This window comes from Vipera ursinii, assembly GCF_947247035.1.
Source record: "Vipera ursinii genome assembly, chromosome: 3".
Classification (NCBI taxonomy): Eukaryota; Metazoa; Chordata; class Lepidosauria; order Squamata; family Viperidae; genus Vipera; species Vipera ursinii.
This window is the reverse complement of record NC_139516.1, coordinates 178,401,213-178,424,307: the sequence shown is the minus strand read 5'-3', so window position 1 is coordinate 178,424,307 and position 23,095 is coordinate 178,401,213. Positions and strand designations below refer to the sequence as shown.

The following is a 23,095-nucleotide window of genomic DNA, read 5'->3' as shown; positions in this document are numbered from 1 at the left end:
AATAGTTCGGCCCTTGGACTCTTCCGTGGGTATTCAAAAATGATATCGTTTTTTTCTATGATAAAGATGTAATATATTTTAGGGAAAAATAATTCAAAGGTTTGAGGCTTGGCCTCATTTTTTGTTAGATATTTCTCCCATGAGGGCCACAGTGGCTAAGCGGTTAAAGATGCTGAGTTTGAAACCTGAGCGTTGTGCAATGCAGTGAGCTCCTGTTCCTGCCCCAGTTTCCGCCCACCTAGCAATCTGAAAGTATGCAAATGTGAGTAGATTAATAGGTACCACTTTAGTGGGAAAGTAACAGCATTCTTGTGCCTTTGATATATAAGCCATTCTGGTCACATGACCATGGAAAATATCTTTGGACGAAGCTGGCTCCCTTGGCCAAGAAATGGAGATGAGCACCACAACCTAGAGTCAAAACACAACTGGGCAGGGAAAAAATGTTTACCTTTATTTCTCCTATGGTGAACTAAGTCTTTGGGAGGAAATCAAGCACAAGTGTGTGCAAAGGGGTAGGTTAGAAAAGATATGATGGTGCAGCATGTATGGGTCATATTGCCAATCTGACACAATTATCACCAGTAGATACCAATGAAGTCAAGATTTAAGGATATTAAAGTGTCCTTAATTAGATTTCCCAAATTTGGAATTTGCCTGTTTAGGAAACTTTGCATACAACAAAGTTGACTGTGCAAAAAAGATGATTCTGTATACTTGGAAGGATGCATACATGACTGAATTGGCTTATTGAAAGGTATCAACTCTCAGGCTCTGGAATGGTTATATATTAGCTAACAGAATAGACAACATAATTCCATGTGGCCTAGGGTTAACTTGTCAATTAAAAATTGACTATAATAGTTGTACTATTGCAAAAAAGGAAATATATATTGTGGCATTTTATTTACGACAGGTCACTTAATGACTGTTCAGTTACAACAGACCCCCTGCCCCAATTACTTACAGCACTGTTTTAAAGTTATGGTGGCTGCACTACCCCTGCAGTCATTTGCGCTGACAACTGACCATGGGGATGTGCAGCATCCCCACGCCTCTTTCTTCCTCCAAAGGACCCCACTTGAGCCCAGGCTGTATTGTTTTAAACTGCAAAGCATTAGGATTGTCAATTAGGACAACCTCACTAATATGAAAACAGTGATTGTACTTCGGTCATAATAAAAAATACAGGTCTAACTATATCAGTTGTGACTGGATTTCGTTTACAATTTCACACATGTAAATCAGTTACTACATAACTGCCTATGTTTTAATGTAGTGTGTTATGAGAACAATGCTCTCTTTAACAAGAAGCCAGTGAATGGAGATAAATGCAACAAATATTTTTATTCAAATACAATATAGTGATCACTGGGCTTTTGGCCAATGGACTGTAAGAGAGCAGGCCCCCAAATAAAACAACTCTACAAATGATATATGTTTGGCTTGTAATACCACAGAAAGATAAAAGGAATATTTCAAGTACAATTACCCCAGATTGCTTCCAATAGATAAAATATTGGAATGACCTCCATGTTATTTTTCACATTAATAACATGAATTCCTTTTAAATAAAACCAACATCTACAGTAAACAGCATTTTTTTAATTGTATCTACATCCTTTCACAAGATACCATTCATACTCAGAAAAGAGAGCTATCTGGTCTCGGTTATCCATCTCCATTCTAGTTTGTTATGTCTGTCAAGGAGAGCCCAGGTTGGTAAAGAGTATCTGCTGTAATTCAAACCCAACTTTGCAGTGAAAAAAAGTCCACATTCATAAGCCACAATCCACCAGGAAAAGATGGAAAGTCCATAGTAGTGGGTCAGCAGCTCTAAATATCTATAGGTTTTTTCCAAGCTTCATGTCAGAGACAAGATGGTTACTGGCCTAATGCAAGATTCATGTGATCCATGCCAGTTCAGCAATATCACTGCTGGCCTGTCCACTGCTGTCAGAATGCTATCATCTGCAAAAGAGAACTGCTTTTATGTGATCTTCTGTGGCCAATGGTGCTGTTGTATGGCCATCTCCATTAGCAAAAACATGCCACCAACTTCTTCTAGCATTGCCAACTCCATCTTCATCACTGCAGTGCCAACAGCTTACTGGCACACCAGAAACAGTGGCCTTGCACCATAACTGCTGGGGTGTCTCCAGAGGGCTCCCTTGCCATCTCCAATGAGTAGGAGATAATCAACAGGTGCCCCTCCTTCCCAAGTCACCAAAAGCCCTGACAAGAGCCGACAATGTTGAACTAATAAAAACATAGTTCTTTCCTGCTCCCATGCTTGATTAGCTCTGGGAAAGCTTGGGGACCCACATATCCATAGCCTTCCAATACCATTTACAAACTTCTATCATCCTAAAACAGGCATGTCAAACTCACGATGTCACGTGACATCGTGCAACTTTTTCCCCATTGCTGGCAATGGACGATGTGTCCAGCCCGCAGGCTGCCGGTTTAACATCCCTGTCCTAATACAATCCAAAACAAAAACCACCCATAAAGAGGTTTTATTTTTATTTATCAATGTTATGAAACAAATGTTGACATACAAAATAATATACTGAAGACAGTTAAGCTATTAATATATGTTGTAAATGTTTTCATGTACTATTTTTCTTTTGCAAAAACACAGCAGTCTTCTTGACTTAAGTTTCAGTAATTAAAAAAATATATTCTTCTGCATAACCTAACACTGCTAATACAAAAAAGGGTTTTTTCTGACAAAAGGCATAAGCATTGATTTATTTCTTACACTATATACATGCTAGATTAAATAATATTGCTGTGGTTATTTTCAAATAAAGACATGTGCATGAGTTATAGAAATACAGTCAAATGTAATAGTAATGATATGGCAATAGCCAATAGCCAGCAGGATGTGTGTTAAAGGTAGAAATATTGCTAGGCACTGTTGGAATATTATAATAATTGTTCCAGTGAAGTGTAGGGCCGGTTTTTTTTAAATCTGGTGGGAAAGTAAAAGGCAGGATTTCACTTGTATGAAAATATTTCTAACCTGAAAATGGTTCTTCCTATCACATTTGGAATGAGATTTTCCTATTGCATGAGGAATAAGATTTTTTTCTAATGGTCTTTTGAAAATGCATTAACATTTTAGGACAGGATTCAAATGCTGATACCACAACTTCTAAAAGAATAAATGAATTATACTACTTGATCTACCCAAATAACCTAGAACTGATCAGGACTGGAGGCTGAGTAAGAACCAAATATTAAAGATATGTAAAGTTTATCAAGCTTCCTTGACAAAGGCTTATTTTATCAGTAGTACCAGTAGCTAATCCTGGTTTCTTTTTACCATCAAACCAAAACATTTCCATTTTGAAAGACTAGAAGTGTAAATTAACAACACATTTCTAAAGGCACTCCAAAGATTACAAATACAGTGCTACTTCCTGAACCAGAAGTTACAAATATCAGGGCAAAAAAATGCTACTGCTACATAGGCAAATATTTTTGACCAAAGGACAGATCCCTTCTCCGGTCAAAGTGGAAACTGTAAACTAACTTAAAGGCAACTCTCTTTTACATTTCAGGGGTTTGACATATTATATTTTAGAATTTAAATGCTACAAATGTACAATCTGGACACATTTAAATATCAAAAAAGTTCAGATTTTTAAAGAAACATAAGGATACTTGAAATACAGTAAGTGAAACATGCCTCTGGATATTAAAAAGTAAAATATTTGTTTTTTTATCTATAATGTATCATTCAAAAACACCTGGACTTCATTGTATTTGATTTTATAGTACATATATGAGTATAAATTCCCACTGCTATTTTAACATTTTCATTTAAGCTTTTTACTGTAATTTAGTATTTTTAATCTGGCATGTATTTATATATAATTTACTGTTTGCTGTTGTGCTGATAAAGAATGTAATATAGCTAATAGCGATGATGAAGCAAACAGTTTTATGTAATGCATTCACTTTTGATTAGAAAATACAGCACTGCTTCCTTACAGTGAAAGAATATTGTGACTGATCACTTGATTATTTCTTGCAGGACCAGCATTTGCATGTTGTGGTAATTTCTTTTTATCCAAAATGCACATATACTGTATATTAAACTTTGCCATTTGCCTTCTTATCATTCAAGAAAATACAGGGATAGGAAGAAATAGTTATTCTTACTTCCAACCTCTTGGGAAATCAGTGTGATAGCATGATCTAACAATACAGAACTATACTAGCCTTTTGTCAGATTAAAAACTTGTATTATAATAAAAACTTACAATTCCACGGTGTTTTTTTCCTCCTAATTAAAAACTGGTTCTGAGCACTTCACTGAATAAATGCTAGAATTCATGTTATTTTTATTTATTCCCTTCCATTCCTAATAGATATAACCTAATAAGCAGTTTATATGAATTAATATAAAACACAATTTCTACTGGATCAGACAGAGGCTTGTTCATTTGAAATCCTTTACCTATTACTTGGGACTCATTGAATTCAGGAGAACTTTATTTTTGAAATATATATTCAATTGCACTTTCAATCTAGACCCTTCTTGCCAGAAAAATCTGTTTTTATGGGAATGGGATACAGATATTTTTTGCATCATTGTTACAATATCTGTTGCTTGATATATACTATAACCAGTGCTTTTTTGTAAAAGAAAAAGGTGCTGGAACTCACACATGTCATGCAACCCACCTTGCCTATCCTACAAGGTTCCATCCAAAAAAGGTGCCGGAACTCCATTCTGAGCGTTCTGTGAGGAAAAAAGCCCTGACTAGAACACATTTAGACAATTATCACAATGTATTAAGTCTGGCTTAATGTTAATTAAGCATAAATTCATTTAAGTCAGTGGAACCTAGACAACAGAAACAAAGGTAACCAATTTTTGATACATTTTCCCCTTTTGATTCCTCACCATCAAGTCAGAGCTAAAGAAACTTTTTGGATGAGAAGTGAAACGTCATCAAAGAAAAACAAGGAAGTCCAGTTGCCTTGTGAAAAAGTATATTTTGAATAACTATGACTTGGATGACTGAGAATCTCCATAGACATACCCCTTTTGTATAGTTTTTCATTTATGTAAAAATTGTCTGAAAAAAACCCCAGTTCTGTACTGATTGGATTTCAAGGCCTGCATGTGGAATGGGAATGCTAACCCTTATCTTACTCCATTGGTTTCTAAAACAAAACCTATTTTTTCTATTTTTAGGTTAATCCTAATAGTCTAGAGCATGGGTGTCAAACTCGATAGCATCACATGACATAATGTGAAGTATTGCAATGTTTTTTTTTTTTCCTTTGCGGGGCTGGGATGGGCTATAAGATTAATGGCTATAAGACTCTAGGTCAGCTGCTAGTTTAGAACTGAATAAGCTAGACTGTTGTTAAGACAAACAAGTTACAGAAAAACTTTAAAGTTTTTCTTTTTAATCACAGTAGATTCACACAACACTGAAAAGTTAAGGCAAATTATATATATGGTCCCTGCAAATCAAGTCTTGAATGTTGGGGAAAGAATGGAATATAGCTATTAGTATGTTATTTTAAAAATTATGCCTTAATTTTAAGACCTTAATAAAACATTCATTTTTCAGTTAGTTTGATGAAATATAATTTTGAGTTAAAACAAATATGTTAACTGGATGTTTTTCTTAGTCAAAGTTTGTGATTTCATGTAAACAACTGAGGTAGAAAAATGAGTAAAATTGAATATCTCAGTTGAATTTTCTACAAATGCTCAGCATTTGCTATTACAGGAAAGATTCCTGTCAAAAGCCATTGAACAATATATGAATTAGGGCACTGAACATAATTTTGATGCATCAGTCTCTCACCTCAGATAAAACAAATTGAATTTCTTACATTAAAATATACTGTTGACAAACCAGGCAGTAGAGTTTCTTTGACTATTTGAGATATGCATTAGGAAAGTATTTCAGTATAGAATATGTCTTTCATCAGAGCATTAATGATTATCCTATGGATGAAGATGTTGCTTTTTTTAAATAGTATGATGTAGTATTTTTCCAGTGTTTTTCTTTTGTTTTCATGTTCCTGCCCATACTTAGCTGAACAATTGGTATTGTTGAATCAAGCACTTAGAACAGCCCAAGGAATACATTCACAGAACATGCACAGTAAGTCCAGATATTATTTTTCCCCCAACAGAAGTCATTACTCTTTATTTACATAGTCACATTTAAGAAGAAAGGGCTATGTATCCATACTCAAAAGACTATTATCCTTCTCTTTGTGGAAACTGGAACATTGTTTAATCCTTAGATAAGAATCTTTACTCATCTCCAACAGGTGGAGGTGGCTGACACAGTCTGTACAATCTGCCAACAGAAAGAACAATTATAATAGCTCTTGTGACATGAAAAATGTTCAAATATTTTTAATCACTATGTGTTTTTTCCCCATTAACTATACATCGGTTGAGTCAGAAACAAAATACAGATTGTAAACTAGTATAAAATTACTATCCTTAAAGTATGCATAATGAATTTATTTTTTGTAAGAATTTTTTGTAAGAAAATAGTTTTACACTGATGTAAGTACGGTTATATTAGTTACTGTCTGGCTCTTAGGAAGAAGCACATCATTTATTTTAACAAAAAGGAAACATGTATGTGTTTCACTTCCAAGTGCTGGTCTGTTGCAGGAGTTCTACAACTTCTCCAATATTATTTTGGGAACTAATAGTAAGATAGGTTTATGAGAGGTTCCCAGAATTAACACTCCAGGAGATTCTCAACACATTTATTGGGAGCCACCAATTCTACAGAGAGAAATTCAAATTTCCACCCTTTCATGACAGTCCTGACAATAACAAGTTATACACTAGACTAGCCTTTTCTAGTTTGTTAGCATTGTAATATCAAAGTATTACAATATATTTAAGTTTTAGGACATTTCTAGGAAGAATAGGGTAGGAGAAGGAGTGGAAGAATCTAGGGGCAGAGTCAAAAGAGGAATCAGTCCATATGTTGACTTGTTTGCAAGTTTACAATGCTTGTAGACATTGGTCATAAGAGTTTCCTCTTCCTAGTAATTGCCAAACCAATATTGATTGCCTTGTCAGTAACAAGTGCCTTGTCCTTTTCTGATTAATACCAAAGCACAAATCTCTTCCCCTTTTTAAAGGAAAGAAGAACAAAAGAGATGATCCAGATGGCTTGATGTGCTCATCATAGTGGCAGTAACAGTTCTATAGGTAGACTGTACTCACTGACTGCCTCATGCAATGATTGTTTAAAGTTACAACAATGCTAAAAAATAATTTTGTGACCAAGGCATATTTATGACCTTTGCAGCATCTTTCTCTTTCTCACTCATTATAGCCAGTTAGCACATGTTGTCTTGTGCCTGACCTATTTTTCCCCTCCCCCTCCCGCAGAGTGAAGAGATTGGAAAGGAAAGCATTATATGAGAGTAAGCAGGCACACAGTGGACAATACTCTGGCTATTTGCCTAGCATTCTCACAGTTTCCAGCTCTGAGAAGGATAGACAAACAGCCAGAGCCAGCACATTTCTTTTGATGTGTACTGCATTTTCCACTATATGTCTGTTTACTCTCTTGTAACCCCTTCCTCTCCAATTAATGTAAATATAAGCATTAGTTTCCTTCTTGCCAATTAGCCCAGCATTGGGATGAGCATTCAATTGTGGGGAGGGAGTGGACAAAAAGTAAAGCTGAAGTAAAATCATAAGCAGTCACAGTCATGTGATTTTCCAGTCACAGTTCAGCCCCAGGCGACACAACACAGCAAAATTTGGCAGCTTCAGCTTGCATCCTCATTATTTGAAAACAAGTTTTGTGATAGTGAAAAATTGCAGTTTTATTTTTGGGACTTGCAATAGTGTCACAGGAGTAGTAGGAGGCTCATGTTGATCCCCAATTAGATTTGTCACCATCTGAAATGATCCACAGCAAGATAATTCTTCAGTATTTGAATAGAGAACAATTGTAGATACTGGCTTTTCTCTCCATGCATCAACATGTTACCCCTGTATGTCCAATATATCCAATGGCATCTCATAATAGCAAATAGAGAGGAATGCAAAGAATCTTCTACTGCTTTTCCCAATTATGCCACTAATTAAATGGAAGAGATCACTGTATTTTGGGAAGATGGTATAACCAACATTTATTTTCTACTTTAGAAATTTATCTAAACTACAGAAATATTTGAGGGCTTTAAAATACAGCATTAATACTGTATGAGTGAGTCTTTCAAAGTTTCACTGACACCTCTTCATAATGTAGCTCAGCACCATTCTGTGCTGAGAGCAAGATGTAGTATTTGTACTATAATATCTTGGGTATTAAAAATTCTTCATGTACTAGTTTTAGTGAACTCTTCGTGAAAAATAATTCAGAACACAGTCACTTTTCTCTAGTATTAATTTTTTTAAATTTGATGGTGTTCCTGCTGAGAAACCAATTATTAGGTAAAAATAATTACATTAAAATCTGATTCTAAAAAAGAAAAATAAATATTAGTGTCCTTGCAAATCCAGAAAATATACATGGCAAAAATCGTTAAAATTATTTTAGGAAAAAGAAATGAATTGAAATGTTAAAATTACCTTGGAGCAGATGGTGGTGTTCGGTCCCTAACTCCCAAATTCTTTGCAGTATTTTGAACTCTTGCTCCCTGTAAGAATGAAAAATAGTTGTGCTTACCATACAATTTTTTTAAGCATCTGCTATGATAATTACCAAACTAACTTTCAAAAAGGAAAAAGGCAGAATATATAAATAATTACTTGTACTTGTATATCAGAAATATATGCATAAAAATGCTAATGGAAAATGTATGTTCCTGTTCAGCCCACACGCTCAGTGCCTCTTTAAAGAAACCACATCTTTTCCTGGGCTTGTATAGTAGCTGCACAATTTCAAGAAAATATCCATTTGAGTTAATGAGGTGTCCACACTGTACCCATGCCATTCCAAAACACCTTGTTGCACACTGTTGGTACTTCTCTAATTCAAAGATGTAATTTTCTGCTATTGAACCTACCAGTTGAACCTAAAGAAAAAAAATATGCAGTGTATAGCATGCACACAACTCCAAAGCACTTTCTTTGTTTTCAATCCAAGTACTACATATTTTTAATGGCATACTACACAAATGTGGGCTGGACATCATGCTAATTGAGGGAGTACATAGCTGGCTTAAAAATTGTGTCCAAATAACACTAATCAATGGTTCCTCATCCAGCTGAAATTAGGCCACAGGATTCAGTACTGAGTCCTGGAATGTTCATATTTTATTGATTGTTATTAACCTTGAAGAAGGCATGTAGAACAAATCTGCAGATAATGCAAAATTGCTAAGATAGCTTATTTGTTTGTTTGTTTAATTAATTAATTAATTTCTATAGCCATCCATCACAGCAAACAATTCTGGGCATCTCACAATTAAGAAACATGTATTACAATTAAAACCTGTAAAACATTTTAAAACAATAAAAACAGTAAAACCATTAAAATACTGAAAAACATTAAAACATCTAATTTGAATACCTTAGTAGACTAACAATTTTTTTTAATGATCTTGCTAGGTCAAAGAAATGAATTGAGAGTAAAGAAAAAAAATTAAACAGATAATTGCAAGTTGTTATGGACATGGGATATGGTATCCTTGGCTTGGTAATGGCACTTAAAAGAATAATAATGGATTGCAAACTGAGTATGAGCCATGTGGCTACAGAAAAAAGGCAAATGCAATTTTGGGCAGAGAATAATTTCCAAAATAGGAATCTATAGTCAGAGAAATTGCAAGAGTTAAGATAAGGGCAATGAGCTCAAGCCGATGGCTAAAACTGTGGTCCTATGAAGATAAATAAATTAAAAGAATGGTATCTATTTAAGTTGTGTATATACAGTATAGCCTTGAAAAAAGACCACTAAAGAGAGAAATAACCTACTTGTTTGCGCATCACATCTGTAGCTTGGAGGATATAGCGAGGAGGTAGACCATGACTCCGAGCAAGAATTATTGCTTGCTCTAAAGTGATGCTCAGAGTACAACTAAACAAAAATCAAATAAATCATTATTTATTTTATTTATTAAACAAATTTATAACTCGCACATAGGTTGCCCCATGTGGCTTACAAACACATTCAATGTTGGGATTTTTAAGGCTGTATATAATTTTAATGCATTAATCATTACTCAGACAAGAATTAAAACGGTATTAAAATATTCTGTAAGATGCTGCTGTAACATTTTAATTTTCAAATTCAATTATTAACTTAGAAAGTTAGCTTGATAATATCTCCCAAAAAACACTTAATTTATTTTTATGTCTGACAGTAAATCTAAACATGCTCCACACATAATACTGTGAGGCTTAAAAGGAAGAAGTATATATTACAATGAAATACTGTGATACAAGAACTCTTTTTTGCTTTGATACAATATCAGAGATTGCTCAAACTTCTGCATTTTGGCTCTATTTCTTTTTCAGCTGTTGGATGTTCGATATTTAATTCTCTTCCCTGAAATTAAGAAAGTATAGAGAAGATTATGCCAAGATTATGCCAAAATAGTAAAGCGTGTCTAGCCATATCATGATGCATTCTTCCCTTTCATACTTACTTCACAAAATACCACACAAGTATGTAAGGGGCAGAGTTTATATCACAATGTTGTGATGTATATATTCTTCCCCCCCCTACCAGACTTCCATAAATCTCTCATATACACTTCAAACAATTATAACTAATTATTCTTTTTACTGAGTAACTTTAAAAACAAATATTTTAAATATTAATTTTAGATTTTTATATTCTCATTGTTAAATAAATATACTACCAGCTTTTCCTTCTATTATTTACTCACTCTATTAACTTTACTGGATTTGACTTATTAATGATTTTTAAATACGTCAATAATATTAGAATTTTATTCAAAATACAGAGGAGAGTTCCAAAAGTCTGTATTGTCATTATTATTAAACCTGCCTATTAAAATTTCAGTTGTCTTCTGATGCCTTCCCTACATTGCTGATACCCTTCACAAGGCTAAGGGCTATAGCCTATGTATTAAAATAGTTTAAATACTGCCTCTAGAAGTACCCTGAAACCACACTCCCTAAGACAGGGGTCTTCAAACTTGGCCTTTTTATGACTTGTGGACTTCAACTCCCAGAATTCCTCAGCCAGAGAAACCAAAAGACAGAATAAGGCCTCTAAAAGTCCTAGATTTCATGCTCCCAATTTCAAGGAGAAATCACAGAACATTTAAAGAATTCCAGATTTTATTTCAGTCTTTATTTCACGTCTATTACAGATATTGTGATAGTTTGTTTTACATATATACTTGCAATAGTTAATAATGCAGGTTTTTTTCCCTAAAACAATCTACCCCGCAGCATAAAACCTTCATTGCTCTTCTAATTTCTAATATGCGCTTTATTTTTTCCTTTAGATACTGTTACAGAGAATAATAACAAATCTAGGTAAAGAAAATCAAAACAGAAAACTCATCTGTGTTTACATCAGAGACTGTTTAAAAACAATCTTATCGTTATAAAATAATGAATTGTACAAACTGCAGTTGACAGTTAACATTCTGAGCCATTGTTACTTTTTCTTTTTAAAAAACTGAGCAAAACTATTTTAATACAGAACAAGAGCCCAATGGGGAAGATGGTTCAGATTGTGTTTTATGAACCAAAAGTGAATCTAGAAACTTATTTGTCATAATTGGTTATTATCCTTGTGAAGTATACAATTGTACTGCAGTTGTACAAATAGTTTATTTCTATTTTCAAAAAGATCTCCAATAAAGGAAGATTGACAGCTTCTTATGTTACTTGCACTTTTTCTGGAAAACTGGGGGTGTTTCATACACTAAGTCAGTAGACTTATCTTTACAGATAATCCCTGAGTTACGAACATTAACACTCGTTCGAAGTTATGTGATAAGTGTTCCCTAGTGTTTACAAACAAATCCCAAAATTACGAATGTTGTAGCACCACGGCAGTTGTTCACCCTTAGGAACAACTGCAGAGGCTCTGCAACATTCACCCTGTTGTTTTTTTTCCCCCACTCTGCACAACTGCTTCTCCTTCCCTTCCTGCCGGACTGGACTCACTTACCTTGAAAAGATCTATCTCCTCTCTTCCACGGTTTCTGCCTTTGAGGAAGACAAGAGTTAATGGAAGCTCCTGGAAGCCATAATATCGTGTGAGTTCAGGCACCCATCCTCTTTTGCCTGTCTTCTGTTCCCCCAACTCCTTTCAGCCACCACCACAACACTTTTTACCCTGGGGGAGACCATTGCTGTGTTTTCAAGCATTCCATTTGCTCACAAATGGAGCTTCCAGTCTCCCCAAGGTCTCCTTTCAGATAAAAAATGTTTCAGCACCTATGGGACGCTTGGAAAAGCAGCAAATTTTTATCCGAATGGAGACCTTGGGAAAACTGGAAGCTCCATCTATGAGCAAATGGAGCGCTTGAAAACACAGCAAATTTCTGTGTTTTCAAGCATCCCATTTACACACAGAGTTTCCAGTCTCCCCAAGGTCTCTGTTTGGAAAAAAAAGTGTTCCAGTGGTGGTGGAAAGCAGTTGGGAGGAGCAGGAGACAGGCACAGTGTTTGAGCCAAAAATGAAAGTTTCTGGAGTCCGTGATCTCGCTAGAGTTCAGGCATTCATTCTCTGCAAAAGAGGTTGGACGCCTGAACTCATGCAATATTACAGCATCTAGGAGCTTCCATTGACTCTTGTCTCCTCAAAGGCAGAAACTGCTGCAGAGAGGAGACAGATCTTCTCAAGGTAAGTGAGTCCAGCACAGCAGGGAGGGGGAAGCATGAGGTATCTTAGTGGCCCGGGGAGGCATTGGGGGACTGTTCCATCACCAGGCCCCCCATGGCCTTCCCCACCCTGAGATACCTCATGAGCACTTAACAAACTGCGTATCTTCCCATGCATTTGACTAGCGAATACATGGGCAAAAGCAGGGAGTGATCTTATTCAGCATATGAGATTCACCCCTATGAGTACTCAAGTTATGAATGGAATGGGCAGGCTCCATTACATTCATAACTCGAGAACTACCTATATTTTATATTTCTAGCAAAAGTAGCTCAGTCATTTGAACATCTATAATCTATTTTTAAAAAAGAATATAATTCCATCCAGGCATTACTGTTCATGTTTAAGACATGAGTATGGATGATATGCAATATAAGCATGCTTCAGTGCCATGTCACATAATACATCTACTTGTTTGTCAAGATACCCACATAGTTAGTATAAAGATCTCTGTGAGGTTTATCAGTACATTTGTCTATTTGGTTGTAGTTAAAATAGCTGAATGACTGAATGAGCCATTTCTAACTTTTTCAAACAAAATTTTTCTTTTTGGCCATACCATCACAAAATACGTAACTCACAACATAAAAAGATTGTGAACCCCTTTGTGCAACAACTTATAACCAAAATCCTGGCTCATTTGTGGCCATAAGTTAAGGTGTATCTATAACAGATTTGGGTAAAACGCATACTGATGGAACAGTAGAATAGCATCCAATGCAAATGTAATGTTCTGGAGTGTGATATCATCGTTGTTTCAGAGTAAAAGAAGACCTGGCTCTGGGTTTGTTGAGGTAATCCAGATGAATGTTAGGGAAACATAGTCTACTATTGTCTGCTAAGGAAAAAGAATAAGTTCAGGATAAGGTTGGAAGCACTTAGAAGCAGTTTCAGAGCAGCTTTTGTTATACACTATGTCTCTGGTTGAATTGAAGGATCTAATGCAATATATAGAGTGACACCTCAATCTGTTGAGAGAACTTGGCAATATCATCATGTATTCCAGAAGAATACTAGGATATGTAGGTAGAACCAATTAGTTTTGGAAAATGTCAATTCCATTTTAAAATATATATTTTAGAGAATGTCAAAAATGTTACATATTATCATGATAGCCCAACAGACTTCTACTCATGCGATAAGGCATTAATCTATTGGAATTATTTTACAATTTTCTGTGAGGCAGTTCTATATTGCTAATGACTGGAGCAGCATAAATAGTTGCAAGATAGTTATTGCCATTCATATCCATATCCATACCCATCTTATTTATTCTTGAGTCTGGACACCAATTAACAGTAATTTTTAGAAAATATAAATTGCCATACCGATGAACTCCACTGTTGCATAAAACGATGTGGCAGGCTCCCAGCCGGCTGCAGAGTTCTGAAGAGACGGACAGTAGTCCTACTCCAGAAGCACCACAAGCTGTGTAAGCACAGGCTGCTGTACGCTTGGATCTTATGAAAGACACCATTAGTCGGTAAAGCTCATCCAAAGAATTGATAGGCCTCATTAGCTGCCAAGTAATAATAATAATAATAATAAAGTTGGAAGGGACCTTGGAGGTCATCTAGTCCAATACAATGCAAATACAAATACAATGCTACTATCATTAAAAGACAACATAGTGAACATATGGTATTTTAAGTTCATCAAAATTTTAAAAAATGCTGCTGTCTTGAACATCCTGTAAAGATGAAGTCCTAACTTTTATTCTTTCCATAACTCATATGATGATCATTTATTAAATTTAAATCCTGAAATTCTGCCTATACAACACTTAGAGTAACCTATAACAAGCAAAAACATAAATTTTAAAATATACAAGTGCAATCAATGCAACACAATTAAAATCAGGTAAGATTAAAATCAATTAAAGGTTTGTGGAAGAGATAGGTTATTGCATTATATTACAACCACACAGAAAAGGCTCTTTCTCACATGGGTCTAATTTCGCTTACCATACCTCTTTATATACTCTTTGACAATCTCTCAGGCATTGTCTTTGACTTCGAGGCTTTCTTAATTGCTTTTCAATGCACTAGAGTAGTTACATTATTCTATGTAGTGATTCTCAATAAACATATATGACAAGTAGACATTAACTCACTAAGTCTTTTAGTACAACATATTTTTTTTCGGAAAACACTGACCTAAACAGGGCCAGATTAAGGCTAACTGATTTCCTAAGCACAGTCCAACAATGGTGTCAACAGAACGAAAATATATATACAGGATGCTTCACAATAAAGGTAGACCTCCACTTAGAACCATTCATTTAGTGACTGTTTAAAGTTACAACAGCACTGAAGAAATGATTTACAACCATTTTTCACACTTTACAACTGTTGCAGCAACCCATGGGGAAGCCAAACTCACTTAATAGCCATGTTACTAACTTAACAACTGCACTTATTCACTGTAGCAAGAAAGGTAAAATGTAAAATAGGGCAAAATTCAGTTAGCAACTGTCTTGCTTAGCAACATAAATTTTGGCCTCAGTTGTGGTCGCAAGTCGAGGACTAACCTGTAGAGCATATTCAAATTTTACTTTAATCATACTTATTGATTTACCTTATCGATATAAGCAGCTTTTGATGTTGAATTAGGAGGAAGATTTGATTTGTCCAGATAAAATGCTCTGGGAAAAGAACACCCCACAATATATTAATATTTCTCAATAACATTTGTAAGATAAATGCAGTCTCTTTGTGACTGAAATTGCAGGACATTAAATATGAACTGCCTTATGAAACCCTATGTGGAATGTTATTGCACTAAAAATAATTCTGAGGTACTCAAAAGCTGAATTAAAAGCATTCTACTACAGAATATAGACAAAATCCACAAGAGACAGTAAAGAGAATAGAATTTTAAATTATAAAATTCTTTTTTACATGTTTAGAATTCTTGATGTTCATACAGGCTTTGATCACAATAACAGCAGCTTTCTGCAAATCACCACAGTAAATAAAAATTTCAGAAACTGATTAAGCATCAGAATCCATGCTCACAATAGTATTTATAATTTCATTTCAGCACAACTAAAAATATCCTTCATCTATACTAGACTGACACCTTTTGGGGTTTGGGACCTGCACAACAACCCTCAGGAATATGAGGGCCACTGGGACAGAACAAACATGCAAAGTGGCCATAAGTCATGAACTTGTATAAGGCTAGGATTTTATCCACCTTATGTGTAGGAACCTTCCTGAATTATGTTAGATTTATTTATGCTTACAATTAGAGTGTTTATATATTTTCCCATTTAAAATGATGGGAAGCAATGCTGCTAATTTTAAACAAAACTCTCATATTGTGTAGTACATATTAAAAAAGGAAATGACATTTCCCATCATATTTATCTAATATAAAACATATTTTTAAAATACATATCAGTTAAAAAATATTCCTGCCAGCAATGCAATATAAATCTGTGATTCTTAAAAATGTATTATGATATAAAGTTTCATTTTGTACAGAGACGAAAAATGTATTCGGAATGTTTGAAAGACATGCAAAATAACCAATTTCAGAGCTGTTCTTAGCGTCAGATTTTGGCCAAAATCTCATGCATCAGAAAAAATAGACAACTGAACGTTCTAGGAAAGTTTGATCCAAATAATTTTGAAAACGTATGCAAATTTACTAAGGAGTAAGAACTACATTCACTTGGGATTTATTTCTTGGTTAAATGTTTGGAAATGTATTATACATATATTAGCCTTTATAGACCAACTTTTTCTCCTTATTGCTGCTGGAACATTTTAAATATAACATTTTTATATCTAAATATGGACAGAATGGGGGCAGTGTTGCAAAATATTACATATTATGTATGTCTGAATGCAGACCTGATTAATTTGGTATGGTGCATACCTCTATAAATGTAACTTCACTGTTTTCTATACGTGGCCACTGTTATAGGTGCTGCTGGGAGAGTCCTTTTTCAGTCTGGTTCTTAACTTTTTTTCAGCACAAGCGAAAAAATGACAGTTGGCTTTGTGTCTAAAGCAGGACTAGTATTCATCATGGTCTCCCAGTTTCTGGCCTTGCTTCTTACATCAAACTGGCTCTGGAGGTAAGGCTATTCCTCCCAAATACCCATTAGTCTTTTAAAATATGACATATCAAAAATATATTTCCTCCTTAATTAGCTGACACTTGAGTAAAAACTGGTAGAGCAATTTCCAGTGGCTTTTCACAAAAGGGTATTTGGTGTTTCTGAGAACCTGTGGATAGCATACAAATTCCCAAAGCACTTCACTTAATTACTAAATGCTTGTTGAGAACCTCAATTAGATGTTATGAGGAAAGCTAATGGAGAAGTTGGCATATTACCTGAAAAAGACTCAATTTTTTAATCTACTTAAAATGATAAGGATGAAATCTTAATGCTTATGTATATGCAGAAAGTGTTTGCATTATAGCTTTTAAAATTTAGTAGATATTATTGAAGGGTTTTTTTAAGTATAGAATACCCATAAACTGACAGAGAAAAGTTGATTCTATTCTACCTCAAGGTTAGGTTGTGTGAGTTGCTACCTATCGTTCTCCAGTTTAAGGAACAGAATTTTAAACCTTCTGTTGGTAAACCCAGGTTACTTAATGTAAGAGCATGAATCTTCTATTGTATACCAACAGCTTCTCCATTTGCAAATAATGCTCAATGCATTTTAATTTCCCCAATTGTCCTCACCATCTGCAGTTCAAAATTCTCTGGTGAAACATAGAATTCCCTCACCTCACCACATTTGACAGGAGACTGACTGCTCTATTTTCCTTCTTTGCTGTTTTACCTCTCGCACTGCATTTTAATTACTACAAAAGGAAACTAAATGTTTTATATTTTTCCTCTTATATTTATATATTGTATAGTGAATGTTTTAATATTGTGTGATAGGGGAATTGTTGTATCTATCCTGTGTCACATTGGTTCAGTTGTATGGCTTTATAAAAATCATGAACACAAGTTTGCCACCACTTTCTTCCCATTCTCCACCCTAACCATTTTTTTTGTCCTTGTTTTTATGTGACTTTCAGTTTTGCAAACCTGGGATTATGGAGAGGGAGCAAGAGAGAGGAGTGAAAATTATATCTTATGTAAGGGAGGAATTTACAGTACCTCTCTAGCCTTACTTTGTGTTGGGAGAAGTTGTGTCCACAAGGATAAAAAGAGTATGCATTCAGTTGTAAATAAATGCATTAATTTTGAAGTGAAGTTAGGAAAAGCAATGTGAGGTTTCCCATCCATATCACCTCCCCCAAACAGATCTCAGTGGTTTCGGAATGAGGAAAACTGAATGAGAAATGCATACAAACTGGAGCCTCACTTTGCAGCACAGAACCTGTTCCTGTTCCACTTCTCTGGAGAAAGGAACAAACAGAAAAACAAACAAAAAGCTGTTTTGCAAATCTAGTTTCAGAAGGAATTTTTTTCCTCTCTCAAAACACTAGGACCAGGATTGTTCCAATGAAGCTGATTTGAAGGCAATTTAGGACAGACAAAAGAAAGTATTTATTCACACAGTGCATAATGAACCAGTGAAATTCATTGCTGCAAACTGTGTTGATAGATATTAACATAGATTTATAGAATGTAAAGGTTGAAAGGGATCTTAGAGATCAATTACTTCAATGTCATGCCCACCAGAGGTACTACACTATCCCCCCAAAATAGATATCAAAATTCTGTTGAAATTTCCAACAAAGGACAATCAATTTCCTGTGTCTCCTGGTTGTGCTATTAGCCATTGATTGAGACATTTTCCTCAGTTACTATATATTTTAATTTTTGTATTCAAATTGGTTTTGAATTGCTTTTATTAAGATTGTTTATCATCCCATAGTTACTTGATGGGATGGGCGGCCATGCAAATTGAATAAGTAAACACATAAATAAAATGAGATTTCATCATGTATTATACATTATTTTATTTGAAAAAATCCTTATGCGACAATCCCCAAACGCTTAAACTGATGACAGGAAGAGTCTGGTAAAACTAACAACTCTGTCTTCCACCTAATATATCAATACAGTCTAGGACTCCTGGCCTCATAAAGATCATTCTGGAAATTTCTTCTGATTGAAATCATCTTCCAATCAACATAGGTTCAGAGTAAATAGACACTGCTAAACTTTATCACAACCTGAAAGCAGAAAACAATATGGTATTTTTTAAAGTGCCCTGAAGAAAACAGAATTAGCAAAGACTAATTACAAACTCCAAGTGCTATCAGGCAGAAAGTTTGATTAGCACAACCTCTCTACTACTAACTAAAGCAACAATATCTTTTTTTCAGACTTTTAAACAAATCTAAAATAGATGTTTTGTTAATAAATAGTAGAGTAATGCTGAGTTTGCATGAAATACAAAACACTCCTGAATCTTTTTGAAGTTTACACAACTTTCATAGGTGGGCCTTTTCAGGGTTGAAAGAAAATTAAACAAATGGAGATTAGGAAAAAAAACCAGATTTAGTTCTTAAGGCTGCAATCTTTGTCTTAGTTTTATCATTTGGCATAACATGGGGATATTTTCAACTTGAAAAGGAATTGTGTATCATTGTGAAAACAATATAGGAATAAGCCTATTGTCTGGAGCATGACAGAAGGGAACTATAACAATAGAGTGGTGCATTAATGACATTACAGCTGTTGCTAACTCAACAAATTTGTTGATAAAATTGGGTTCATATAGAAATACAATTATTTTGTACAATACAAAATAATGCTTTTGTTAATAAGAGAGAGGAATGGAAGATAATATACTGTTTCTATGTACTGTGTTACTGAAAGGAATTTACTGTTATTTGTCTTCTCTCTTTAAACACCCCAAGCAACAAAAGGAGTAAGTAGTAAAGCATTTGGAAGAAAAGGTGAAATACAAATTTCCTTCTAATCTGAACATCTATTTTAATTTGTGAGAACTCATCAGCAACATAAAGAAGTTATTATGTTCATAGGAGATGATTTGGTATTATGTGCCCATCGGTCTCTTTTACATAACTAGAAAGAGTTAGATTCATTTCCATATCTTCAAAAGAGGCAATTATCTTGATATACTTGATGGTTCGGTACTGCAAAAAATCAAATTGGGGCAATGAAATAATAAAACAAAAACCATAGTACAGACTTTCATATGAAGTACCAAAATATGCAAGTAAATTTGGCTGAGTAGGTTATAGGAATTATACTGGAAATATGTCATATGCTCAGATGTTTGTTTCTATTTTTCCCTATATAATTAGTCAAAGTATTAACTAGACTGATTTCAGACTGGAAAAAAAGAAAAATCTGAATGTGTTTGCACACTATGATCCACGAAAGCAGGATGAAAATTTGTGCTTAGAAATAACAAATAGCTCACCTGAGCTTTTGGTTATACTGTTTCACTTTTTCCAATGAAGCTGCATTAATCTGGGCTTGAAATTCTTCTACTGATACATTGTCTCTATAATAATATCCTTCCATACTTTCCAGGGCTATAAAAGAATACAAACGAAACAATACAGATTCTTATCAAACTGATCCATTAATTTATTTTTTCCAGTTTTCCTATATCTATAAATGTTGTAGTTCTCCAAATATGATACTGCCTTTCTGCAGCTAACACAAACACTCATGTACATGGTCATATTACCTAAAAAAAAATTCTAAGTAGAAAGATATCAGGAGCTTGCTCTTTTCTGTACCTTTAAATATACTATATGTTAAGTAAAAATGTTGTGCAATTCACTGTTGCATAGAGGACATACACATTCCTATAGGACATCATCAAGTTAACACATAAAATTAGGCTAATCTAAGTATCTGCAATAGCTGTTTTCAACTCAGTAAGAGATTTGTTCTTTATATATTACAAGGGATTATATTATGCTTTCAGGATAAAAAACATTCCAAAACCATATAATTATCCTCTTTACTGACAAAATTTGAAAACAATTTTTAAATTTTTAGATCATTTTTTTTCAAATTTGGCAACTTTAATGAGGATGGACTTCAACTCCCAGAATTCCCCAAAAGCACGTTTTAAAAAGAAACATTTGTACATCATATCAAATTCAACCATGCAAGATGTCCATCTAGACAGAACTGTACAAACAAATGAATATATTAAAAAGAGACATTAGTAAGATAACTGCAATAAAATATTCAAAAATGTAGAATAACATACATACATACAATATTACTTATGCATGATGTGATTTTCTTCAAAATACTGCTTATCCATAAATGCTGTCAAGCTTCAGAATGCCAGTAACTATATTATGTTTCCTATAAGTTTTTTAAAAGTGTTAAGAAAAGGTGAACTTGAAAATATTTTACCTTGTGCAAATAGAACTGGGTAAAGTTTAAAACCTCCACCATTTTTCAGCCTTTGAGGAAGCTGTTCAAAATGGTAACTATCAAGATAAAAATAAATTTTCATAGCTTGCCGACTTCCTTCTGCTTGAAATGTGATTGGCATATCTAAAAATAAAATAAAATAACATTTTAGTCAAAATTACTAGTCCAAACTTTTTGGGTTAAAGATGGGACATAAAACAAAATATCACAATTAATCCTTGTGTTGCCATAGGAAACATAGTTCAGATTAAAAATCTACGTTGACCTACTGTCTGAATGCCAAACTTGAATCTTTCTGCCACAATGTTTGTAAAATACTAATTTAATGTCACAGTATCATCACATAGTTAATTTACATACCTTATACTGCTGGATAAAGATATGAAAATGGTAACATACTACATGGAGTAATGGGGATGTTAAAAGAAGCATCCATTGATGGGGCACAAATGAAGTCCCAATGAGAATACTAAATGTGACCATTTCAATTTTTAAACATTTATTTTTAAAGAATACATTTTAGTGTCTAAATCCTACAAGACTTCACGTTCTTGCATAAATATTAAAATATTTTATCCATTTTTAATTTTAAAAACTTAGTGAAAATGTAACACTCCCAATCAGAGAAAGACTTTTTTCCCTATAGTTTCTTTTGTAGATACCATTAGAGTTAGCTTTAAGAAAAAAATGAAATTGTGACTGTATTCATACATTGTGTTCATACTGAGACTTGAATAAAGACTTGCTGCCCATCTTTCTATTTTGTGCCTGGCTGCCTTCTCTAATAATTCTCATTTTCCCTCTAACTTGTACTTATGCCTATAGCTATCATAAGTAACATTAAACCTACTGTCTTTGTTAGGTACTATAAAGAAATGGAGATTGGAGAGCCAATTTGGTGGAAAGGTAAAGGAGTTGGCTTAGAAACCAGGAGACCGTGAGTTTTAGTCCCAATTTAGGCATGAATGTTGGCGGAGTGACCTTGGGCCAATCACTCTCTCTCAGCCCAATGGATCTCACTGTGTTCTTGTTGTGGAGGAAAAAAAAGGAGGAGGAAGCATTATGTTCGTCACCTCGAGTTACTTATTAAATAAGAAAAATGGGGTAAATATTATATACAATATTACCAATCTCCTCAAAATGGATAAAAGTTGAAAAATTTGTATGTGCATAAGAATACAATGAAGTTTACTATACAAGCAAATGTGACACAAATGAAAATATAAAATATCGTCAAATATTTTACCACAAATATTGAAAGGGGAAATTTAAGTATACTTTGCAATACTCACTTGCTATTAAAGGTTCCTGTTCAGAATGTTTAAAATAAAATGTAACTTTCTCCAAGTCAAATAATGCAATCAATGTATCTTCTAGCATAGCTTGTTCGTCAGTCTGCAAATATATATACATATAGACAGAAAGTAATAATCATGCTAGATTATTATAAACATTAACTGCAGTTGGTCATATCCTCTTCCACTGAAGCAATTACCGTAACTGACTCATCAGTAAATTAAGATGGATTGACTTCTTCTGAATTTTACTCCATTTTCTCTTGTCAAATTATTAGCAACAATGTATACAGAACAGAAAGTTAATTACTGTGTTGGCTGTGTAATTTAATTGCATAGAATTTTAATCATTGTTCAAGTGAGTATATTTAAAATGTGTTAGTACAAACCAAGCTTAAGTGCTTTCATTGGCTTTTGTATGTTACACTATTTAATACACTGAAAAGAAAATGAAGTTTTGTATTAGTGTGGCTTCTAAAATAATTTGTAATTTTCTCATGTTGCTAACAGAGAAAACATTGACATAGAACTATAGTCTATTAGAAAGCATATTTATAGAACTTAGAAAGAAAGAAAAATAAAGGAATTTCTGATTATTTTCT

At 34.1% G+C, this 23,095-nt stretch overlaps 1 protein-coding gene across 1 annotated transcript in view; it reads right to left on the bottom strand.

Annotated features, from left to right (window-relative positions):
• Window positions 1-2,519: 2,519 nt before the first annotated feature.
• The window catches only part of PREX2 (phosphatidylinositol-3,4,5-trisphosphate dependent Rac exchange factor 2), a gene marked incomplete at its 5' end in the record, with an annotated part of 104,998 nt that continues 84,422 nt past the window's right edge, over window positions 2,520-23,095 (bottom strand). Inside the window, 8 exons of the mRNA XM_083361200.1 lie at window positions 2,520-6,344; window positions 8,600-8,667; window positions 9,947-10,049; window positions 14,171-14,361; window positions 15,420-15,486; window positions 20,219-20,333; window positions 21,178-21,321; window positions 22,491-22,593. Of these exons, the coding sequence (XP_083217326.1) occupies window positions 6,299-6,344; window positions 8,600-8,667; window positions 9,947-10,049; window positions 14,171-14,361; window positions 15,420-15,486; window positions 20,219-20,333; window positions 21,178-21,321; window positions 22,491-22,593 (837 nt within the window). The 3' untranslated portion in view covers window positions 2,520-6,298. The remainder of the gene's footprint in view (window positions 6,345-8,599; window positions 8,668-9,946; window positions 10,050-14,170; window positions 14,362-15,419; window positions 15,487-20,218; window positions 20,334-21,177; window positions 21,322-22,490; window positions 22,594-23,095) is intronic.